The 25,555-nt window shown below is 45.8% G+C and overlaps 1 protein-coding gene across 2 annotated transcripts in view; it reads right to left on the bottom strand.

The window, feature by feature from the left end:
* Nucleotides 1-22,958, bottom strand: part of LOC144163192 (vitellogenin-6-like) — a 69,265-nt gene extending 46,307 nt beyond the window's left edge. For both annotated transcript variants that reach the window (XM_077694023.1, XM_077694024.1), the window contains exons 1-8: nt 22,809-22,958; nt 17,820-17,962; nt 14,300-14,434; nt 12,435-12,572; nt 8,109-8,273; nt 6,894-7,033; nt 2,654-2,837; nt 1,832-2,028 (exon numbers count right to left, since the gene is read on the bottom strand). In XM_077694023.1, coding sequence (XP_077550149.1) covers nt 1,832-2,028; nt 2,654-2,837; nt 6,894-7,033; nt 8,109-8,273; nt 12,435-12,572; nt 14,300-14,434; nt 17,820-17,962; nt 22,809-22,851 — 1,145 coding nt within the window. In that variant the 5' untranslated portion in view covers nt 22,852-22,958. The remainder of the gene's footprint in view (nt 1-1,831; nt 2,029-2,653; nt 2,838-6,893; nt 7,034-8,108; nt 8,274-12,434; nt 12,573-14,299; nt 14,435-17,819; nt 17,963-22,808) is intronic.
* Between the last annotated feature and the right edge of the window lie 2,597 nt (nt 22,959-25,555).

The following is a 25,555-nucleotide window of genomic DNA, read 5'->3' as shown; positions in this document are numbered from 1 at the left end:
GGTGTTGGTCCCCGCTTAAGGCACACAGCCAGTCGCACTCGTTGAGCCCATATCAGACAAGCGGCACGGCGTTTTCTCCTCGCTCATTAACGAAAGCGTTGCCAAAGCAGAATCAGGGATTTTTTTGTTGTTTTTTGGCTTGACAGTTTGGCCTACCAAACACCAGGGGAGAAATTGGCGCTAGTGACGCAACCTGGTGGGTATACCAGCTGACCTACCCGTGGTTGAACGCGAAGCTTTCTCGTGATGGATTCTTCGGTTGGCCAATCCCACACTGCCAGTATGCGCTGCTCTGGAAGTACACCCCACTTTTCTAGAGTACCCACACCAACTCTCGGGTGTGCACTCCGTAGGCCTAATGTTTGGGTTTGGAATCTACTGCGCCAATCGTCCGCTGCTGCTTGGCGTTCCGGGAAGTAATTTTTGAGCGGGTGCCGGCTTGAGGTTCTGAACCCCGAGATGTGACGTTAAGCCTAACGTACTCAACCTCAAATTGGGAATTTAGGCCTAACGCATTGTCGCTAACAGCCTTACTGCATGCAGAGCAACTGCCATTCTTGTGACGGATTCTTTGGTTGTGGTTTGAATTTTCTAAACCGCTTCGACAATGTCGAAATGCAGCAATCGTGTAGACGCCGGCTTCATAACGCCAGGGACCAAGGTTCGATTCGGGAAGCGTTTTTTTTATTCCTCTTCCCCCGCGATCATTCATCATCATCATCAGAGAAAGTTGGCTTTCCTGCAGGGCGTATTGGCGTGCAATGGTATCAGGGGGGACACAGAAGCTTCGCGGGGAAAGTATACCTTTATCTCATAAACCACGTATCGGTATACATTTAGATCGCCTGTAGGTGCATTTAATTAGTGCGCGAAAAATCGTCGCATGGTTTCACTCTTCGTTCGCAATTTGGGTCTTTGAAGGTTTGGCGATCTATTTGGCGCACTTCCAACGAAGATTAGACGCACATTTAGCTTTCGCGCTTCTGTAAACTTTCTTTATTAAGAGATTGCAATTTTTTTTTTTCATTCCCAGCTAGGTCAGCTGTTATCTTTGTTGCAAAAGGAGACTTGCCAGAATGAGTCTACTGGCTTCCGTCGTTGACGTGATTTCGGAGCTTAAGAAAATATTTCTTTGATTGAGATATTGCGGTAGATTATTGATATTATGAACAATAGATTCAGCATACTAATGCCTGCCTCACTCAATCAACCAATCAATCAATCAATCAATCAATCAATCAATCAATCAATCAATCAATCAATCAATCAATCAAATTCCATGAAATATGAAGAGGAAGGTCGAATTCAGAAAAAAAAGAAATTTTTCAATGAACAATTATCCTAAGGCTGATATAGCAGGCATCAGTTGTCGGAAATTATACCAGAAAACGTAAGTGCCGGAAAAACAAATTCAGTAGAAAAGTCCGGATTTACCAGATGTCTTAGTATTATTCAGCCGCTGTCTCACCTCGGCCTACCAGGCGGGGTTATAATAGGGAAGGTGCTTACATAAAGCCATCTTTTATATATCTACGAAGTTTCCTATAAAATTTGCCTCACCTGTGGCATTGCTGACTCTGGTGGAATCAAGATGCCTGGCCACAAGCGCCAAAAAAGAAAACTCACTTCCAAGGTGCGAGCCATCTCTCCCCTCTCCGGGGAGCAAGGTATCCGCTCGCTATACTCCAATCAATCACACCAGATCGAAGTTTGTGTCTGCTAGCTGGAGATCTGCATTTCAGTTATGCTACACTTCTATCCTTAATAGAAATAAAGCGACCTATGCATTATAAAGCACCCACAGCCTTCATTCATCCGCCAGGAGCCTTACCGCATGGACGCCTTGATGTCGTCGGGAGCGCTTGCCACATGGCTCGTGTAGACGTCGTGGATCTCCTCGTAGTTCATGGTCATGAGGGACTGCGCTACGAGGATGAAGAGCATTCCGCCGCTCTCCTTGTTGTCGATCTCCTTGATGTCCTCGTCAGTGTACTCGAGGTGCGCTAGCTTGTCCAGGCCTTGGATGAACTGTGTCACGCGGGGAAACCACACAATGCAAAGCTTGACGTGGTCCTCACTCGTGGAAATTTCACAGCTGATTGGGCGTAAGATTAAGGGACAAGAAGAGAGCGGAGTGGGTCAGGGAACAAACGCAGGTTAAAGACATATTAGTAGAAATTAAGAAGAAGAAATGGGCGTGGGCAGGGCATGTAATGCGAAGGCAAGATAACCGTTGGTCATTAAGGGTAACAGAGTGGATCCCTAGAGAAGGCAAGCGGGGCAGGGGGCGGCAGAAAGTTAGATGGGCAGATGAGATCAAGAAGTTTGCGGGGATAAATTGGTCGCAGTTAGCACAGGACCGGGGTAATGGAAGATTAATGGGAGAGGCCTTTGCCCTGCAGTGGGCGTGGATAGGTTGGTGAAGATGATTCAGTCAAGAAAAGGAAACTGATGACCAGGGAAGGAGTAGCTTTACAGCTTCCTCGCAACGGGCTCTGCATTTCAGGGAGCGCAGCTGATAGGCATCAGTCTACCAGGCCTCGCAGCATGTCCGCCTCTTGCAAGTGTAGTAGTTTTCACAAACTGTTGACCAGAATTGTAAGCTGAGATCGAAGAGGTTGTGTTCAATAAAGTTCAAAGTAAAGGAGCTTACGTGTTCTTTGGTCGAAGCGAGGCCGTACTCGCTGATGAACTTGTTGACGTGCTTGAGGTCATCGGAGCTCTTCAGGTCGCCCGTGACTGGGAACTCCTGCGCGAGCGAGTGTCCCTTCTCGATGTCTGCTGGCAGCTCGGTGTTCGCCACGACGGGGTGCTCCCCTTGCAGTTTGAGGGCACGGCTGCAAAGAATCGCAGCAGCATTAGCAGAAGCCGCGTTGCTAATTTTGCCCAGTTCTCAGGTTAACTCACTACGTTGTTATCATTTAGTGCCGTTGAATGGAGGCAGCGCCACAGCTCGTATTTGATCGCGAGGATGCATGTCCTCCTTCCGCTCAAAGCCAACTTTAAAGCGAAAGCTTTCTTAATGGGGCTGAGTGGTTCTTTCAAAAGAAATCTAATGCATTTTTCCATAGATCGGTTGGTCGACCGAAAAGCTCTGATAACATATCAGGACAGACGGCGCGTGCGTGAAAGCAGGCTCCCAATGTAGAAAAACGGTTACTGGATAATCGCGAAAGAGGAACGGTTCTAGATAAGACAATACACACATCGATCACGAACAAGGAGTACAACAGTATACCTTTATCTCATAAACCACGTATCGGTGTACATTTAGGTCACCCGTAGGTGCGCTTACTTATTGCCCTAAAAATTGTCGCATGGCTTCGTTCTTTGTTTGCGATTCGGGACCTTGAAATTTTGACGATCGATTGGACACCCTTTCAGCGAAAGTTGGACGTTTTCTTAGATTTCGCGCTTATCACAACTTTCTTTCGTAAGGGATGGCGACTCTTTTTGGCTTGGTAATACAGCGCACATCAGTAGGTTTAAGCGAAAGGGTAAGCCATCCTGCACATTTTGGATTTAAGTGTTTTAGATAATTAGTAAATGGCTCTGTGATTTCCAAAGGCAAGTGCTATGAAAGAGTAAAGGGTGGCTTGTTGTGTGGCTGTTTTGTCACCGGTAGTAGAGAACTAGAACAAGAACTAGAGATAGAGCTGGGATTGACCAGAAAAAAAATCCAGAAATCCGAAAGCAATGAGCCGAAAATGTTTTCAGTGAACTGGATAAATTGGATACACAACGCAAAGAAACATAGTTGTGTTTCTGTGAAAATAAACTTACAAAAAGATGAATCTCAAATTTTTTCCCAATATTTCTTGCACCCGCAAGGATATCGACCATGTTGGTTTCGCCCACAGTTAGCCTTACGTAACGCGACCAAATAGCTTAACCAGCCAAAAGACCGTTAAATGCACAAATGCACGAAGGGGTGTCTATTATAAACTAGCAATAAATGGCAAATAGCGTGTGATATTCGATATAATTTTTTTCGAAGCGTCATCTCGCCATCCCCCCGCTGTAATGCCTGAAAGGCGCTGTGGGTACAAGAGTAAATAAATAAAAAGACTGATCCATTTTTTAAATTTTTAATGTATCAATTATAAACCACAAAAGTTGTCTCCGCCGCACGTTACATTCATTACTTCAAGCTTCACCGCATGACGAGCGCTTTTGAGTCAGCTGTTTTAAGGGACAATACATCTCTGGATAAAATCCCAAAACGAATAAACTTTACCCGAAGTGTGAATGCGATAACTCAGTAATATGAAAGGCTGTGCAAAGCAAAATTTACAGACAAACAAATGTCTATTATGAATCGAGTGACAAAAATGAAAATCACAACTTGTCTTAGCTTTGTAACTTTGCTTAAAACTAGATATCTGCAACGTCCCCCTGTACATGACCTGCGAAGTACATCTCTTGCCGATGTAACATCTATTTTCACAATGTAGAGCCTGTTTAATCACCACGAGGGATAGAACAGGCCAAAGGGCCTTTATGTATTGGAAATATTCGTGAAAAGTACGTTTATCATGACAATAGCTGCCTAGTTGCTTATTACGATCTTTTACATCTTGTCACGGTCTTGTATTTTTAAATAACTTCTTGTGAAACTGCTAGGGTTTCTTCGTTACAATATCCGTCAAGTTGTCTTAAAGAGATTTTTCAGCCATCTGTGTTCTTTAACTTAATTTCTGCACCTATTTCTTATCGGGCACTTGTACGGAACAAATGTGTGTACAGTGCTGATCTCGAATTATTCTTTTATGTAGCTAACTTTACAAGCCTAATGGAAATGAACGATATTCGCTTCGACTCGCAGTTATTTTTTATTAATTGTTGGGCCTTGGTTTGCTCCCAATATTTTTGTTATTCGCACACCTCTGATAAAGTCACAGATCTCCAATCAATTCGTGTACCTCTAAGCCGTTCCACTGCACACCACAAGCGCGGACCCCATATACACTATAGTAATGGCGGTAGTTTTAAATTCAGGTTTAAGAAATTTCGTTTTTCGGCTCTCTGTTTTCCTAAAAATCTCATCAAAGGCTCCAGTTTTTACCAGCTGTTCACAAATACAAATTTTTCACTCTGAATAAAATGCTATTGAATGGGTAGTAAAGCGTCGCATTTGGTAATTCCTTACGAACTTCACTAGACCCGGAACGGCACGTAGGTTCTGACCAATATATGCAACCTAAATGGTACCGTTAATAGTCTAAACTGTGCACTTAGTAACTGCTGCTTGTTTGATACCAATATTCACTTACAGTAACAAAATTCTATGAAATACTGAATATATAACTACAGCACTTTTCCCACTCCAAATCACGACTTAAAAATGTTTGCAAATCCACATGCTGACTTGAATATGTTCACATTAAAATGCATAAGTTTAACATTTTTGCTAAAGTGCCAGATATTTGCGACAAGCCCACTGACTCTACCAGACGCCTTTCCGCTGCTGGCTGTAAAAGCAAGAAGAGCAGATGTTTATCTAAGCTAACTAAATTATGCTCGCTCTCATCGTGCATCCCGGTGGTTTTCGCGCCCAATTCATTTGTTGTCCACGTGTGGTATGGGCATGCTGAATGTTTATGTATGTCGTGCTGCGCGCTCAGTCGACCCACGCTGTCACGCGTAGCTTTTTACTTGTGGACGCATTACCAGTTATTAAAAGCGCTCAGTACATTCTGGATACTATGACAGCTGATTGGTTAGGGTTCAGTTAGTAAGTGCCACGACCTTTTTTACAGAGTGTTTGTCCTATGCTCAGTATTTCTGAAAAAAGGTGCTGTCTTATCGTCAACATGGAGGATTGGCAGCACCGTAATCGCTGACTTCTGCAGCATAGGCCGCACCGTCTTAATTTACAGAACAGAATACCAGTTCAGGAATGGGTGCTCTTTACCATGCACAAAGTGCCTTCAAGTGCACCGATTTACTCCCACTAGCCTTTTTGCACTAATTAGTCAATTCTGAGTAAACGACAAGCTTACAAGAATGAGGGCACGAATACTGTAGATACGCTCTGCCTGAACATAATTACACAGACCAACAATATTTAAGCTGAGGAGACTGAGATAACGCGCCAAACCTACTTGGCGTCTTTATGACAGTTCATGCAGCACCAGGAAAAAAAATGCGTCTTGATTTCGCTGCTTGCGAGCTTAGGAAATGAAGCAAGCCTCGAGACTTTTTCTTGAAATTAATATAAACGGTTGAGTGCGTTTCTCTGCGCAGTGCATAAAAAAACGCGCTGGACCAATTCGCTTTAGCTCCTGCTTGCCTGCATTTCCTGTGTCCCTGTGAAATGATGAGGTTGTGTGCATGGGCGTTTGGAGCCTTAAGGGAGGGATGCGTTATAAGATTCGGTGTATTTTACTAAACTATAGACCACACCAATGAGTCCAGCGAAAATGTGCCACCGTTTCGCGGGACATCTACAACTAGCTAAAGGTCAAAAATGGACGCTGGCAGTCTTTGTCTTTCCATCGTATGATTATATCTGACCACAGTTTTATGATCCAATACCACCCATTTTGCGAGACGTTGCAATGCCGTTCGTTGCCAAGGCGAAGAAGTTTCACCAGGCGCCGAATCGCGTGTCAAAAAATATAGAAATTGCGAAATTCTTCGACGGGTTTGATGCTGCACTGCACTTCAGACTTGACGGTTTCCTGTTAACGTAATCAAATGAGCCTTTTTAACTGCACACAACTTGCGAGTTGTCTTAGGTGCACCAAATAGTCGTCTCCCCAAATCGTGACAGGCAGCCCGTGAGGCTTTCCAGCTTAGCTTCATTCAGTTGCAATGATGGGTTTTAAGCCTCCGGCTTAATCCGCGGCGGGAAGCTTAGAGTTGGTCAAGCAGTCTCAGTGAGTACTCACCCGGCCATGATTTGAAACTCTTTGCCTTCTCCGTAGGGCTTGTACAGCTGGGTAGACACGCTCCGAGCGCCTTCAATCACGTACTGCTTGGTGGTTCCTTTAAGCTTGTACTCGCACTCAGAACTGGTAGAGTAGGGGTGCTGAAAAGCGAAGCTTTCAGGTAATCACGTAGCCTTGACCGACAGATGGACGGCGGAGAAGAAAAACGAACGAATTAGCAAAATAAAACTTATTGCATAACAAAATTTCCCTATAGCTTCTGCCCACGCGTGTCGATGGAAGGCTGTTGAAACTAATGCCGTGAGGTAACTTCTACGATTACTCACATATCCAGCCGTAGAAAACTACGAATCAAAATCTACTTTTCATAACCGTTAAAACAATGCTCACAAGTATGCTTGGGGTCATAAGTCATTTTATTGTTGCAAACTGTCTCCGTACTGCGTAAGGCTGATTCGTTTTTGGTTGAATCTGAAGGTGACCTTTGGTGCATAAGCTTGTACGAAACACTTCGCTTGATGAACGACGTTTAAGCGAAAACTGAAGGAAGTGGTCTTGACTGGAAGCCTAGCAAACATCGATTTCAGTTAAACGCTGTGCCTCAAAAGAAAATGGAATTCCTTTGATCATGTTGTATAGCGGCGTTTTGGAGCTTGAAGTCTTACATAATTTGTTCACCAAGACTTCTTGAGGCGAGGTGTTCTCGGCGAACGTACAGCCACACTTTTAAACACCTGTGCCGACCTTCTGCAGTTCAGCAGTCTGCAATGCCTTATACAGGCCGTCTCACTGTAAGCGACCCACAGCGCCAGCAGCCAGAAGTCTCAGATGAATTTACACAAAACAAGAGAATGTTTTGGTTAAGGGAACCTGAATTATATGAGCAAGTGCCCCAAAAGGTAATCAGAGCAAGGGTTGGAGATTTTGAGGGGATTTCTCTGCATTGTGCCTAGCCAGCAACCTTTGAGTGACTTTTCACGACAGTCATTCGAAAATACAATCGGGCCGCACATATTCTATTTATGCTGGCAGCCGCATAAAATAAAAGCTACTCTAAATATACAAAGCCGTGTCCTTGTACTTTTTGGGGCATTTGTAACTTTAAGACACATGAGGGATGACATCGTGTTGTATTTCTTATGAGCCCGTGCTGTACTTTAAAACCCCGTTAGTAGTACTTCCCTTACATCACGTTGTACACAGGCAGCCACTCACCCGTTCTTCAGCCTCGCCCTTCACGCATGTTTCGCCCTTTCGTCGACCGTAGAAGATCGCTTCGCTGTCACATTTCTCGAGGTTTTTCACCTTGGTCACCTTCACGTGTCCGTGGTCGTCGTCGTGGACGGTGTACAGGGTGTCGCAGTGCCCATGAAGTCCATCCTACAGAACGAACAAAACGAATATTTCGAGGCCACCAAGAAAATGTGGCCTTCTATCGTTTATCCCGACGAACATCGTATCTTACTGTCGACGAAGCTGTTCTATATATATATATATATATATAACATATCTTGAAAGGCGAAGATTCGAAGCAGCCTTTTATTCAGGCGATCGGAGCCGAAGAACGCCAAATCACACGATGATGGTGATAATCTACAAAATGAGGAAGTGGCTGAGGCCACTGCGTGATGATGGGGATTTACAAGTGATGCATAGAAATGCGCCCTTGTGAGGGGATCAGCCCTCACACTAGTTCGTTCCTCCAAGCGAAGCAGCCGCCTGACTCAATCCGTCCTCACACTATTTCCTCCCTCTGGGTGAAGGCACGCGCCCGGCTGCGCTCTACGGTGTAACGCGGCGAACAAAAGGTTTCAACAGAGAAACGTGCACGATTCCAGTGCCACGGCAGCGGCGGTCCGTGGAGGCACAGTTAGCGGTAGTTGACGGGCGAAGTTTCTTCTACAGCGGTTCACGGGCCGAGAGCGCGATGAAGAAATTTCTTCAGAGTACTCTGGTACTCTGAAGAAAGGGAGTCCTCTCCCTGAAACGTCAGTAAACTTTTATTTTTAATGTCCTTCTCGTGTGTCTCTGTCTCTACTAACCTTATTTTTTCGCGCTCTGTGTGAGTTTTTGTTTCCAGACTATATATATATATATATATATATATATATATATATATATATACAAGATAAGAAAAACTTCGAACAAGGTAAAAGCACGATTGTGGCCTACGTTTCAGCAAAGAGAACTTGCTTTCCTCAGGGCAATCTCTCGCCTGGCAGGCAGGGTTTATATAGGGGTAGGACCCCAGGTGAAAGGAGAGGGAAAGATGGAAGGGAAATTGAGCAAGCTGATTGGTTTCGGAGTGTGTCGGGGGAGAGATTGAGGGGCCAAGAAGGTTGTCTAGTTTAAGCCGCGAAGTAGGTCACACGGAAGTCAGCTGGTGGTTGATATTCGTGGAATTTTTGGACAGACAGGATGAGAGGGTGCTTATTGACCCGCCGCGGGGTATAGGGAAAGGATCTCAGAACCGCCCGAAGCAGACCAGGCGGTGAAGGTGGGGTCCTTATCAGAAACTATCTGCAAGCCTCAGGTCAAAAGAAAAGATAGAGACGGGGGGAAAACTAACTAGGTCAAGAAAAAAAGAAAAAAAAGGAGGAAAAAAAATAAACAGGGAGGGAAACCACATAAACCCACACACAAAAGAAAAAGCAATGACCCGGCAACTGAAATGGCACGTGTCACCCACGGCAACATTCCTGGAACAGGCCTGTCCTGAAACTCAAAAACGAAAAGATAAAGTTAGAGTGACGTACGGGGCACAAGACCACGCGGAGTAAAAAAAAAAAAGGAGAAATTAAATATATAAAATTGAATTCCAAAAGCAAAGGTTGGAGGGATGAGGGCGAGTATTAAGCTAGACGCTAAGGAATAAAAAAAAAGGAAAAGAAATTAGGTGACCAGGTACGGAGCAGAGTGAACGGTCATAGTCTTCGGATGAGGTATATGCACGAAAATGCCTAATGCTGCATTCCCGGTGAATATCGCAAGGATTCCAAGTTGCCCTTAGACGCATTAATTCCAGCAGGTTCCATGGAGTTGAATTTGTGAATTAAGTAGGATTCTCGGTATTTCCTGTCCCTAGGAGACTTAAAATTTGATCGTGCATATACCTCATCCGAAGACTGACCGTTCACTCTGCTCCGTACCTGGTCACCTGATTTCTTTTCCTTTTTTTTTATTCCTTAGCGTCTAGCTTAATACTCGCCCTCATCCCTCCAACCTTTGCTTTTGGAATTCAATTTTATAAATTTAATTTCTCCTTTTTTTTTTACTCCGCGTGGTCTTGTGCCCCGTACGTCACTCTAACTTTATCTTTTCGTTTTTGAGTTTCAGGACAGGCCTGTTCCAGGAATGTTGCCGTGGGTGACACGTGCCATTTCAGTTGCCGGGTCATTGCTTTTTCTTTTGTGTGTGGGTTTATATGGTTTCCCTCCCTGTTTATTTTTTTTTCCTACTTTTTTTTCTTTTTTTCTTAACCTAGTTAGTTTTCCCCCCGTCTCTATCTTTTCTTTTGACCTGAGGCTTGCAGATAGTTTCTGATAGGACCCCACCCTCACCGCCTGGTCTGCTTCGGGCGGTTCTGAGATCCTTTCCCTATACCCCGCGGCGGGTCAATAAGCACCCTCTCATCCTGTCTGTCCAAAAATTCCACGAATATCAACCACCAGCTGACTTCCGTGTGACCTACTTCGCGGCTTAAACTAGACAACCTTCTTGGCCCCTCAATCTCTCCCCCGACACACTCCGAAACCAATCAGCTTGCTCAATTTCCCTTCCATCTTTCCCTCTCCTTTCACCTGGGGTCCTACCCCTATATAAACCCTGCCTGCCAGGCGAGAGATTGCCCTGAGGAAAGCAAGTTCTCTTTGCTGAAACGTAGGCCACAATCGTGCTTTTACCTTGTTCGAAGTTTTTCTTCTCTTGTGTTCTCTACCATCTTCAAAGTTCTACTACTCCCTATATATATATATATATATATATATATATATATATATATATATATATATATATATATATATATATATATATATATATATATATATATATATATATATATATATATATATATATATATTCTTTCTGTATGTCTGACTTTCTTTCTGTCTTTCCAAATTCGTAAATTCGTCATCTGTTTCAATGACCTACCACCGTCTTCCCTTTGCTTTCCGAGGTTTTCTTGACTGCCAACCCTTATTTCTCTCTTAATTCAACGAGCCCCTCATTTTGCCATCTTAATTCGCTATATACCACCTATTTCGAGAGAAAATATATTGCTTTTGGGGTCGTTGGTGGCCACTCTTTTTTTAAAGGCGAGGTAGCTCTTTTTTGTCAGCGTTAATCTAACAATTCCTGTCTATCTTATGCACTATCACCATGTGGGAATTCTTGTATTTCTGTTCCATTTTCTGTCCCCCTGTTCGCGCACCAGATGGCTTGACGCAGCATTTAGACGCATGTTTGTCAAACATGCGCGCTTTCTCTTATTTTTAACACATCACGCGCAGGGTTCGGTTCGGGGGGGGGGGGGGGGAGGAGTCATAACGTGTCGAGAAGTAAGTAGCGCTCACCGGGGGTAGACATTGTACGCTCTTAGTGCCCATCACACATGGATCTTGGTATGCTGACCCGATTAATCTTTTCGATTTACAAACCGCTGAGTGGTCAACCACTCTCACGCCTTGCTGGGGGCGTGCCAGGAGTGAATTCCAATTTATTGTATTTCGGAATAAAACCCATAGAATGAATACAACTTAGCCATAGAATGAATCAGACATTTTTATAGGCGCTCACGTTACAGCCCACTCACACTGTCGTCATTGCCTAGAGCTAACAAGCGACAGCTCGTATAGGTTACAGAGCTAATGAGTCCGCTGGCCACGCGTTTTGCCACATATGCGTGCCTGTAGCCGTAACTACGTGCTCACGTATCTGCTTGACAAGTATACGCATCGAAGCTACGCTTCTGAGAGACAAAACTAGGATTTTTCGACCAATCTTGTCTTCGCCTCGTCGTTGTTGAGAAAGAATTCTAAGCTTGCCGGTTCGTTCGCGAGATCTAAGCAGACCATCAGCGAAACAAAGAGTGGCTTGGGCGATGTCGGTACTCATGCTCCCTGCACTGGAATCACCTCGTTATTGATATTTATTTATTTATTTATTTATTTATTTATTTATTTATTTATTTATTTATTTATTTATTTATTTATTTATTTACAGATACCTCTAAGACCCCAATGGGTGGGGTTTTACATGAGGGGTGTTGAAGCACGAAAATTACACAACAACCGAACAACAAACAGAAAAAAAAAAGCAGCTTTCAAGCTTTCAAGCAGGCTCACAAAACACGTCGCACTGATGTAGTGCACGGTGCAATATTTGAAGACACAATGCGAGTCTTGCTAAATTGCTGAAGTAAGGTATCTATGAGCATCCAAGCAAGGCTTTGTGCTTTGCCGTGATAAAGGTGCTTGACACGTTCGCAACATACAAAAAACCCCAGGTTAGGCATCCCCTCTCCAACTTCAGTTGGTACTTTACCTCTCTGACATGGTATTGGTCATCATGAGGGTGCTCATGACGTCCTTTGACGAGGTCCAGCTGGAAGAGCGATAGGACCCCCTTCTTCAAGTTCCTGGACCACAATGGTTCGCTGCTCCCGAGGTCGACCTCTTCAATCTGCGATGCACGAAAAAGCGTGCGGAATTCACAAATGCTCCTTAAGAAGTATTAGAGGGAGTTACAGCTACAAATAGACATATAAGTTAAATGTACACCTATGGCCAGTTCCAGAAGGTAGGACATGGCGTGGCAAGTAGTGGAAGGGGCGCCCATGCTCACGCCTCGCGCTCCGATTTTCTGTGCAATTCTGTTTACCTCGCAACAACTTTCGGCCCCCTAACGTGTACCAAGAAACAAAGAGGTATCATACACCGCATTAAAAAATAAATGTTGCGATAATTTATTATGACCTCCTGATTTTGCCGCAGCTGACGCCAGAATGGCCTAAACGGAGGCCGTACCTTGCTAGATCCGAGAGTTCACTTGATGAAACAAACAAACAAACAAACAAACAAACAAACAAACAAACAAACAAACAAACAAGTAAATAAATAAAGCCGGCCTTACCATGAATGATGATAAAAAATATCGCCTGATACCTGACTGCATTTATATGAAATGGTTCGGCACTTCTATTAGTTATCGCAATTATTTTAATACAGAAATGTAAATCTCCTTAAAATAACGCCTCGTGCACCCGCACGCATCCCGCAGCGCCTGCTAAGATAGCGCATTATTTGTGCATATTTAGTAAGTGTGTTGAATAGTGCTGCTACAACAAAACAAAGCAAAGTTCACATTGTCTGCCCTTCTTGTAACTTTGTAAAGAAATTGATTTTATTTAGGTCTTGAGCAAGAAACTCGGGGAAGCTTGCACTCACGGGCAAGACTTGAATGGCGAAGCTTTTGTAGGTGATCATTTAAGGCCACAAAGTTGAGCTTTAGTATCATTGTAAGAGGCATGGCATTTCAGTGACCTTGTGTTGAGCAAGGCCAGAGGGAACTCGTCGTTTTGGTCGACGCTCTCGTACAGCACTCCGCAAGCGCGACTTTTCGTCCCTAGCGGATGCTTTGCACGCCGGGCTTCTCGAAGCACGGCCTCTTTATCGGTCGTTTAAACTATCCGCGGCCGGGCCATGTGGAATCAGTGATGAACCTACAGCAGCTTGGGCATGACAGAGCGCATGCGAACGACGACACCAGGACGAACGAACGAGAGGCGTAAGTTATGGCGTTTCATTCTGGTTGCGCAGGAAATGTTGCCACGACATGACGAACACTGGAGTTTTTTTGTGACTAATGTTGGCCAGTGTCCCTAAGTGGGTATGCCCGGCTTGACGAACGTGCGCTCGAGGAACACGGTGAATGCTGGAGCTTTTCTTTTTTGGTCAATATTGGCCAATCTCCCGAAGGCGGTATGCCTAGCTTGACGAACATGCGCTCGAGGCACGCGTGCACGAGTGCTCGGTATTTTTCGGTAAGTTAAACTGGGTACACCACAAACAAACGATTTGCTCAACAGCTTCGCTGTTCAAAATATTCCTAATGCATAAACAATGGCGTACTGTAAGTAAACCTTCCGGTTTATTCCGTGCTTATTTAACAAACAACCTGTCCTCGTCTAAATCAAGTGGAGCTTTCCTGTAGCGAGTTAGTATTTAGAACTATATTTGTTAGGACTAAGAAAAAAGGCTTTTGCGAAACATCAGCAAGCCGGAAAAGAAAAAAAGTGCGAACACCGCTTCTAGCTCTGCTTCTTCATGTGTCACGAAACGGCATACATTGAGCCCTTGTGTTGAAGAATTGGAGAGGCGAGTGAGATAAAGGATAATATTTACAAGTACCTTTCCTTCGTCGAACTTGGCGGCGAACGGGTGCTCGAGTACTCCGGACATCAGTTCGTTCATCACAAACTTCATCTCGTAGTCGCACAGGCTGACATTATCCAGGTTGTACGTCGCCGCTTCGAAGTTCAAAATCTGGGAAGATTCGTCGGAGCAGGCAATTTAGGAAAATCAGGTTCTGGTGTTTTAGGGCGCAGCCCTTTGGCGCCCATCTCTGGGCTGAGCCGCGTCGCCGTCGTAACTGAGTGAACGATGGCAAGACCGAATAGGGAAAGAAAGCAAAGGAGGAGGGTGTCGCGAAGTTGTGAGGGGAGGGCGGTTCACCGGGGTGGCGCGAGCCAGCGCTCTCCGAAAGGTCGTGGTGGGGGAGGGGTTGCAGTATGCTGTGCCCGCACGACACGCCCGTGTGCGCGACGCTGGCGACAACGTGAGTGGGGCGTGCGCGTGACTATGATGTGCGTTCGCTTGAGACGCAGTTTGTGGTCCCTTCCCAAGACGCACTTCGCTCCGCCGACGCAGAGGCTCATCATCGCTGCCGTAGAGAGAACCCACAAATGATTGCTGCTTCGGCGCACTGCTGCTGCGCCCAAATATCGCATTAGGGAGTATCGTAATCACCAGCCAATTTTTTCGTGAGTCATTGAACTCAAAGGGGCCGTGGAGACAAAATACAACTCAGTTTGGTTTGTAAGATCGGAACTTTGCCAACTACAACAGCTCCAATCCTGCCACGAAAGACTGCTTAAAATCGAAAAAACGCAGGGAATATTGAAACATATTTCAAATTTCTCCCTTCAGTGACATAATTTGGTCAGGAGTGACGAAACATGGCCAAGCATTAAAAACATAGTTAGCAGAATGTTAACTACAGGTTAGCACTCAGGCGATGCAATCAAATAGAACTTGAGTCCCCGTTACACTCACCCGTTCGTGTTTCTTGGCAGTGGCTTTGTTCGGCGGCCGCAAATCGCGCAAACAATATTATGTGACATCATATGGGCGTCGCCGGATATTGGCTAGGGGGAGTCACCACTGCTCATTTGTTTTGTTTTAAGTGCAGAGCACTTTAGGGGCTCGCCTTGTCATCGTAGCTCGCTCGCTAGACCCAAGTAGAGCCACACGGCGTTCCGTCGTCGCGGCTGTCGTCACGGCGTAACCTAGATGCTTCGAAAGCCAAGCGGTTTATACAGTCATAAGCGTTTGAAACTCGTTACCCGCTGGCGCTTGTCATACATTTCCCCGTTGTTTAGCGCAAAGAAAACTGCAGTTACATTTGAGGCAGAATATACGTAACTAACCGCCAGCGCCTGCATTCATTTAGTTAGGAACGCTCGTTGGGTTTGTTTCTAGCGAAAAACATGCACAAACAGACCAGAACTCTCGCTGGCGTAGTTTCAGGCAGGGGGCGCGCGAGCACTGGGAAGGGAGGAAGTTTGAATGGCATTGAATGGTAGCAGCGAGCGGATAACGGCGATACAGAGCATCATGGCGAATCACTGCTCTGCACTACTGATAGCTTTCACATTGAGTGGAACGCCTTTCATTTTTTTTGCTATCCTCATTACTGGCATGAAGCTTGCGATAAAATTGGTATCGATGTTATCGGGAAAAAGTAGTTTTTATTAACGAATCAAATTTCATTGTGTCTTTATTCGAGCAGAGACTATCGCACACATGTCTCGTCGTTTTAGCGTGTACTCCTGTACTACTACCGACGGTACAGATTCTGGGTGATACTTTTCTTAAATAAGTTTGTATGAGCTTGGAAATGATGAAGCCGTTCGTACACATACGAATACACAAGCACCCAGCAATCCCTTTCTCATGTAGGAAACCCCATAGTGCGTCGTGAGGAACAATGGTCACCATGGACCCACTCCAATCATTAAGTAGGAAGGGAGAAGCTGTCTTTCCACGAGGAATTGGCAAGGATAACGATGGGGATGTCGGGAAATAGGTACACACGAACGGTCATTTTCACCTATAGCCAGCGGTACTTTACATAGCATCATATTGCTTAGGTTCCAGTGGAAGACGTCCTAGAATTTTCTCCGCTGCGTCGGGATTCGGCATAATTAATTAAATGTGGTCGTTTTTCTTTGCTGAGCGCTTGAACTCAGTTGAAGATGATTTCATAAAAACGGACCATCGGAACCACAGGGCCATATCAGAGGTTGAGAAGAGATAGTTAGTCGAAGACCCGGTGTCTTAACGCGTTTCTTCGGATGTTTCACTGCGCCATTTATCATATTTCTTATTTTTCAGCTCAACTCTAAACAATGACGTTTTGCCAATTATATTCTTAACAGAAGTGTGCCCTGGTAATAACGTGAGCGGTAGACATGACCACTCGTGTCTGACTGCAGTAAGACACCTCTGCACCTGGTTAGTCAGCAAATCTCTTGCCGTAATATTTGTCAGCTACAGTGATCCCTCGTTAACTCGAACTCAGATATCTCGAAATATCAGTTAAGTGGAAACTGTTTTCGCCGTGTATTTAACTCCCATAGGCGCCATGTGTTTGCCCCGCTTTAACTCGAAACGTTCCGGGGAAGGCGGATATCTCGAAATGTGGAGAAAGAGAGGACACAAGGCAAAGTCCGCTACGGACAGCTGATAAGGTCTCCGTTCGATCACTTTTCAACGGCGAATTCACGCTGTACGATGCCGATGTTCCCGTTACCGGAATGCTGTCCGACGCCTACATCGTTGAGAGATCTGCGGAGGATGCAGCTGATCACGAGGACGAAGAGGAGCCCCGAGAAGTGCCTACACCGACGAAAACAACTAAGATGCTGCGCCTGCTTTGCGACAAGGTAAAATGGTGACCAAAAATCGATTCGATGCATTGAGCAGCTCGAGAACGCTTTTCTGGCCCAATCTGCGAACGCGGAACAGGAGAGCATCAAGCAGTTGCCTCTTCCGCAATAATAAAAATTCGTTTTTCCTGCGGGCGTTTTCGCCTCTGTTACGAAAGCGTCCCTGTGCAGTGGAGCTTTTGTTGCCAGCATTAGCTCTTATTTCAACCAAGTGGCCGCAAATTTTCGGCATTTCATTTAACTAGAAACCCTGCTTATCTTGAAATTTCAAGCGAACTTTACTACTTCGAGTTCACGAGGAATTACTGTATTAGACCGTGTTTTTTTTTGGAGGGGGGGGGGGGAGGGGGCGTGATGGCGAGGATGGTGCTGACATTTTTATTTTTCTTTGAATGATGTGGTCAATGAGGATTCCAGATCAGGCGAGGTCTTGAATTGTACGATTGTCCTAAGTCGCATCCGGAACCACTACCCAAGTTTCAACGACGCAGTGTTTGCGCGGGAGCAGTGTTCATGCTTATACAAGAGGGGTAGTTTTTTTGGCTCTGTTCCCTCTGTTCTTTTTTCCCTGCGGCCCTTTCGGGGAAGGGGATATGCTATCTAGAGTTTTTTAAATCCTCGCAACAGGGATTAATAAAAGCTGCGGCGTTTTATTCGTGTATACATGTTTAAGAATGCAGTGGTCGACTTATCATGATTACCTTGAAGTGCGTGTGGTCGCTCATTGGCTGCACTATAAGTTTACTCCGAAAGTGGACGCCTGTGGAGTGCAGAGGGTGCTCGGGATTGGCGATGCCCATTGTGCCATTGTAATCGTAAAGATACTCCGTCCCAACCTCGAACCCTGCAAGGAAATAAAGCAGTGTCTGAAGGGCTCTGAACCATATACCACACTCTTTATTCAGCAATAAGATAACCACAATCAGCAATAAGCACAAAAAGTTAGAAAAAAATCCCCGTGCCGAGCCCCCCCTATCCTTCCGCTATTCCATAATGGTACCCCGACATCCATGAGTCTACCCCCTACACTGCTTCCACGGCACCATCGATTGACCAAGAAGGAAGCATCAATCTGGCGTCGTTTACAACGACCTATTGCAACTCCCTTGAAGTTTCTGGAAAGCTTGCAAGCTCGAGCACTGCGAACATGCCTGGGCCTTCCAAAATGCACCTCCCCGATAGGAACCTTATGTGAGGCAAGGTGCTTTTCTGCGACCACTCTCCGTTCACAGGAATTGCTCCGTACTGGCGATCGACATGTTTCTCGATGCTTTGCTCATCCACTGGCTGCCGCTTCTGCGTCTCGCGTGGTGCACGTCCTGCACGTCCTGCCATCTAATTACCTCCGACCCAAGCTGCCTGCTACTCCCCCGTGGTTGTACGCGGCATGGGCTGTGTGCACCACTATACCTGGAATAGGCAAAAAGTCGTCTATGCCCGCATCTGCCTTGACATATTTTGTCTTGGAGCATATCCAAACCCGTTATCCAGACCACATCCAAGTGCACACGGATGGATCCGTGACTTCGGCGTCTTCGGCAATCGGCGTATGGATTCCGTCAGCGGGACGGTCCATTAAAGAAAAGCTCAGCCACAGAACATCCTCCACGGCAACTGAGCTAGCAGCTGTCAGAGCAGCACTTCTTTACATAAGCGGAAGACCCGCTCGGCGGTGGGTAATTCTTTCCGATTCCTGTCCAGCCTTGCAACTACTAAATAAGCCGCCTGATTGTCGCAATCAACTTGACTGCGATATGAACGAAATATTTTCGAGGGCGGTGCACGAAGGATATGAAATTTTCCTTCAGTGGATACCAGGTCATTCTGGTATAACAGGCAACAAGATCTCCGATGCGGTCGCCAGAGAAGCCCACGACCTCAACTTCACCGTTGGAATCCCGTTTTCCAACGAAGATAGCAAAGCAGCTGCAATCGACCTAGGATGGCAACTCCAGCTGCCGCCTTGGCAGGATCCTCTAAGCAGTTATGCGCCTCTTCATGCTATAGACCCTCAGTGCGATTTCCCATATCCACGGGGTCTGACAAAGCGCACTGAAGGCGTGGTACACCGGCTGCGACTTAATGTTGCATACACCCGAAGCTTCTTGTTAAAGCTGGGCTGGGTAGAGTCGCCATTGTGTACAGTGTGCTCTACTACAGACAACATCAGGCACATTTTAAGCCACTTCTCGCGATATGCCAGTCAGCGGGCAACAGCATCGAAAGCACTTGTGCGACTACGACGCGGATGTCCTTGAAACCCTCACACTTCCTTGGACCGTGGCGAAATTGTGAGGAGGCAGAGCTGGGTACAAAAGCACTGCTTACTTTTCTTGCGGAAACAGGGCCAGAAGAGGGTCTCTGAACCCTCTGAGCATGTACATTTTTTATATGTGTGCATTTCCCCTCTTACTCCCCTTTCTTTCTTTCCTCTTCTTTTTCTCTCTATTTTTCGCTGTCAACTCACTGTATTCACCCCATCTGGAGAACAAGCCCTACCGTTAGTTTGGCTGACCTCTTCAGCTTTCATTAAAGGCATTCTCTCTCTCTCTCTCTCTCTCTCTCTCTCTCTCTCTCTCTCTCTCTCTCTCTCTCTCTCTCTCTCTCTCTCTCTCTCTCTCTCTCTCTCCCATCCTACACTCTATCTCTGCAACCCAATACTCCCTCACCTGTAACTTGTGCCACCTTGCTAATACTACCTACCCTATGGTGTGGTGTTTTCAACACACCCAATCACCCACCCTCAATCCAAACCTTTTCTCTTCCCACTCCCGCGCTCACCAGATCTCTGTTCAGCCGTGCTGGGGTTGCAGCCAGCGCCCAAGGGTACCTAAACTGAGGCCAGCCAGCCCCACGCAGTGACGGCTAAACCACCGCAGTATTGTCGAATAAATGCTTACTCTCTCCCTCCACCTTCGCTCGGGACACTTCACTACCACCTTACGTGCTTTGTAGACGACAGCATAGCGATACCTATTGACGACGTTTTTTTACTGTTCCTCATATTTACGCCACTTTTTCGCTTGTGTTTTTTTTTTTTGTCTTTTGGTGCAAAGTACTCCGGGTGGTTTCGTTCATAGTTTTGTGGGTTTTGTAAAGCAGGCACACTAACTCCCCAAAGCTCCCGATTTCTGGCCAATGCTCCATGTGAGTATTTGCCGCGAACAAAGGAACAATGACAACAAACTTTGATCTGCCGCTAACATGTTCGGAGTTATCCCAGCGGTACCGGATTTGGCTGCTGCAGTGGAGCCGAGAGCTGATATCCTATCAGATCACACGTGTGTTTTTTTTTTCTCTTTAGAGCGGCGGCCATTTTTTGACCAGACGACGACAACAACAGCTACGACAACGACGACGACGACGGGTTTTGGCGGACTGGCGTGCTTTAAGTTTTCACCTTAAAAATAATGTGGTTAATTCCAAGTGTGAATTATTAGACAGCGTTGAAACATTGTTTTGAGTGGTTATCTAAGCACAAAAACCGCTGCGTATGTTTGCCCTGGAAGCCCTAGTCCTAGACCTAGGGCTCAGGGCCTTAATGGCACAGAATGAAGTACCTCGAAATCTCCAGGTCAACAATTGCTTTTTCAATCAGGTGGTTGCATTGCACACTGATGTTAAATATTTATTTTCTCTATTAACTTACCCTCACGGTCAATGAACATTACAGAATGTAAGGAGTGGTGTCTAACCAATATTCTAAGATGGCAGAGAAAACAATGCAAATGAAAATAACAGCTGTTTACATTGCGCACCTCCCGACATCAACTTCAAAGATTTATGCAACAACACGCAGGAGCTGATTCTAACTAACAATAGCGCTGGGCATGACCTGCTTTGCATGAAAAGACGGTGCGCCTACATTTGGCCGGCGATCATCTCGTGAATACAAGGGGAATAAATTGCTTAGTTGTGATTGCTATCCTTAAAGAGACACTGGAAATGAACTACAAACATAGTGTTAATACCTTGTAAGATCAATACCTAGACTGAGTATACCCTTATCTGAGTTTTCGCGCCCGATTTGCAGAAATTCTGGACGAAATATGTACGTTCGAAAGTGTTTTTTCTTTCACCCCATCCTCACCGTCGATTGGCTGATGTCGGCTCTGACATCACGCTGCCGAATCGGCAAGACTTTTTTTAACAGATAGTTGGCATGTTTACCCTCTATAACTTGTTCGGAGACAGGCAGATAAGTCTAGAAGTCTATGATAGCCGTGAAATTAAGGAAAATGAGAGCTGGAGTGCTCCGACACCACGACACGACAACCAAACGATTGTGACGTCATCCCGCTTGTTGGTGCAGCGCAAGCCACGGCAGATAAACCAACGCGCTTTACTCCGGCTAAATAGCCAGATAAGTTATGTTACGGGCGATCTCTCCATTTGCCTTAGTTCCTTTTTATTCTTTTGTGCGGCAACGAGAACGAAGAACTCGTACGTGTACTAAACATCGGTGCACCTTGAAAACCCTCGCGTATTTGGAAATTACCTCGTAGCTTTTTACTACATCACACCTCATAGCCCAAAAGCAGCTTCGGTGTGCACACGTATCGCGGTATTGAATGCCCGTTCACAAATCGAACATAACTGGGAGTGGATTAAAGTGGATAAACTGGGAGTGGATCACCTCAAAGGTATTTTATGATCTTGATAATCCTAGCATTTCATTCCCCTCCCCAAGGAAAGAACAGCCGTGACGAGCGGCAAATATTTTCCGCCGGTTTATGTCTCCTTTCTGTTTTCAAAATATCAAAATTTCGAATACTCGAATCGACTGCGAATATTCGAACGCAAGCTGACCTTGAATGTCGAATCAGAGGAACAAAACCTTTGTCTCTATTGTGAGGTAGCTTTCAGAACAGGCGACGCCATTAACGAGGTAACGTGCTTCCATACCGCTGTAAATGTGAACTGGCGAAAGCAAAACTGGAAAGCGTATTACTGCTTCCATGTTAGCCAACGTGGGGTGTCTGCCTGGTACATTACTCCAGTTTATTGTCGGAGGGTCATTTATAGTGGTGCATCTTACTAAACCCTCAGGGAGAACCATATTGTGTATAATGCCAAGAATATTAGGCAGGAAATTGATTCTTCAAACGCGTCGGAGATAATATTCGTGAATCGTTACGAAATGATTTCTGGTCGCAACGTGAAATATTCTGTTGTTTCCGGTTACTTTAATGCACCCCCGCTAGAATTTTAACTGGAATTATGTCGACGTCCACCAAGCGGATTTCTAAAGCGAAGATTTCTATACCTCAACGATGAAAACCGTCCCGTCACAAAAGCGCACTCCAGAAAAGCGAACTTTACCGAATGGGGGGTCCGAAGCGACAATGACAATACGAGAAGGCATATTGAGCGCCTCAAGAAAAAAAAGCTCTTCCCGTCGTTAGAACCAAACCTGGGTTTCTCGCGTTATAAAGCCGACACCTGTCCCATTGCGCCATTCCGAGAAGTTCGAAGCAGTTTGGATTTAAAGCGAAGATTTCTTGGGCTCAGTGATGGCGTCCACCCCGTCACCAAAACTCTGTGGGCTTCTAGAACCCCAACGACACTGATAACGAGAAAGCTGAACGTTTTAACCATCGTCGCCGTTAGATGAAGGTGCGTTAGCTTTATAATTCCTCGTGCCTAATCTGTCGCAACGTGTCACATATCCCCAAAAGCTGTGCACTTACCGGAGGTTGCTGCCACCAGCAGAAGTAGCCACAAAATCCTCATGGCTACTGCAATTCTAAAGTGCACGCGAGCCCGCTCTGAACTCTAGCGGAGCTCTGCCACGAGTTGTTTGTGTGAGGTTTAAATATCGCCAACCAAGGATACCACTCGTCCTTAATGCTTCACAGTGCTGGCATTGCGTTTCACCGAGATACGCTTGATAGCGCGGGGTGAGAATGGAACTGGGATGGCCTGAACAGAAGGAGACGGAGAGAGAGAAGGAAGGACGCGCGGTGCCTTCCGGTATCGCTATCTGAAAAGGTCCCGCGTACAGCAGCAGTCCAGAAGCAAAGTCGGAAGCAGTTATTCGCTTTATTTTTCAAGCTTCTTGCGGAGTACCGGCCTCACGATTAGTAGCAGAAGGTCGTCCAGAGCATCGTCTTACAGCCGGGGCCAGGAATATAAGCAAGCGACAAGAGCTACATTGACGCTCCCACTGCGCCCTCGTAAACAAGCCCAGATGATGTTTCCACAATCGCTGTGCTATACGGCACGCATGACCTCACATGTTACTGATACAGTCACTACTTGAAAAAAAATCTCAAATCATCAACAAGACCTACACTTCAACTAGCATTCCATTTTTGTTCCGCCAAGATTCCCAAGGGTGCCAACGCTGCTCCGAAAGTCACAGCAAAGTCGCACCTACGTTCATTATTCACAGAGGGGAAAGACGTAGCACACTGCACGAGAGCCACATAACACAGCAACGTGCTCACGACAAAGATGTGCGGAACAAACCGCCTCTGTCGCATTCATCTGCATGGAAAGCTTTTTTGCGCTGTGAATTAGTTATCTAGTGTAACTAGTTCAGTTTTGCGTACTTTTAAACATACGTTATTACGCCGCGTTCTGCGGATGTCCTGATGGATTCTACAGCTATCTCTGTTTACCACCGTGGCGTTCTGTACTGGGGAGAAAAATTGCCAATTCTTGGCTCAGAAAGTTCCTATTTTTAGCACTCTTTCAAAAGGTTTTTCGAGAATGCCAGGCAAATTTTCCTCCATTCTCGTCTTGCAGCTGATAGATCTTTAAATGGAATCCTGTTCCGTGTTGGGCGTTAGACGGCGCCACCCATGTCTACTTTACGTAGCATTCCGGACGCAGACGTGTTCATAAGATCAGAGTTTAATCTTGAACTAAATCCCTCTACATCTTCCGCTCAGCACCATTTCACTATGCTTATCACGTTTTGTAACAGTGTGCTTACTTTGCACGGTAAATCTCTAAGTTAAAACTATCAGTATCATACAGAACAAGACATTGTTGGATAATTGAGGTAACTTTAGCTCAGCGCCGGGACTTCTGGCTTATCTCTTGTTGACAACACGCAGACTAAGGCAGACCCTTATTTTTCCGCGTTGGGCGTTAGACTACGCCGTCAATGTCCACTTTTCTGCGCAATATACTTTTTCGTATATTGCGCAGAAGTGCATGCGAATAGGCGTCAGCCCTTCAGCCTTCGGCGTTTCGCGCTTTACTAGCTCTTTCTCATGGAGTATTCTTTCCTCTATGCTCCATTCTTTTTGGTTTGGATTGGAGGCGGTCTTGGATGCTTGTGGCTCGCGGAAACACGACTGCGGATATTTGAACATACATCCGACGAAGTTCTAAGAAAACTTTTTAAAAGAAAAGAAAGTACTAAATGATGCGATGTCTGGTTTTTGACACTATTTTTCGGTTTTTCGACTCCTAAAATTCCCTGCCTTCTCCCTTTTGGCCCGAATTACAGCCGAGAACTCCCCGAAACGGGAAAATTCCCTGCAGGAACATCACTGGTTTAGTATCGTTGCCATTGCATGAATGGTTTTAGGGTTTTTAGAGCAAGAGCTTCAGTGTGCTACATCATTCGAGGTCATTCATCGCTTCGCAAATCAAGTTCAGCCGTTGGCGTGCAAGCTACGCTTTTCTTATGGCTTCGCTCGCTTCAAGCGTCGCCGCTGCGGTACCAAGCGGCTAGGCGAGGGTGAAACGCTTGCTTCGCCTGCTCTTGATTGCCATGCGCCAGCTGGGCCGTCTCTGCAGGCGCTTCGGCGCGAGCGAACCATGTTTCAAACAGGGTTTAAAGGGGCCATGAAGACAAAATGCAAGTTTGGTTCATTCAAAAGGTTGCCTCGTTAGAATCATACTGACACCACTTGTCACGCAAACTTTGCTCAAATAAGCTGTATAATTAGCAAAAAATGGAATGGTCATGCGACCCACTAGCTCTATTCCCGCAACAGAATCTATGTCATACCAGCCAGCTCTGCGATTGCCGGAGGCCGGGAGAACCAAACGCAAGTTAGGCAGAACTTATAAGCTTGCCGAACGAGCTATTTTCGCTTAAATTTAGGGCGCATTCTTTTTATACCAGTAAGAATGCTGGGACAAACAGTGGAAGCTACGAAAGCACACGTGAACATAGAAGCGCCGGTGCGTACTGCTTTTGGTACTGCGCGGTCTATGCTTCGCTTAGAGGCACAGCACCGCGGGGCTTTGGGGTTGTCTCAGACGACCCTGCCCGATTGACGCAAGCGACGGTGTCTTACGTGACCGTATTTGTCGAGGGAGCACCATGATTCGCAAAACAAATATTTTGTGCAGGAACAAAAACAAGCCAGGTTTAAATAAGTTCAAAAAAGAAAACCAAAGGTAGAAAACGGCTTGCCGCGGTGTGGTGGCGCCATCTAGGTTGACTAACAGTACGCAAGTCTCCGCTCCACAC

This window comes from Haemaphysalis longicornis, unplaced genomic scaffold, assembly GCF_048455015.1.
Source record: "Haemaphysalis longicornis isolate Haplotype H1 unplaced genomic scaffold, Haemaphysalis longicornis Haplotype H1 scaffold_12, whole genome shotgun sequence".
Lineage (NCBI taxonomy): Eukaryota > Metazoa > Arthropoda > Arachnida > Ixodida > Ixodidae > Haemaphysalis > Haemaphysalis longicornis.
This window is presented reverse-complemented; position numbering and strand designations above follow the sequence as displayed.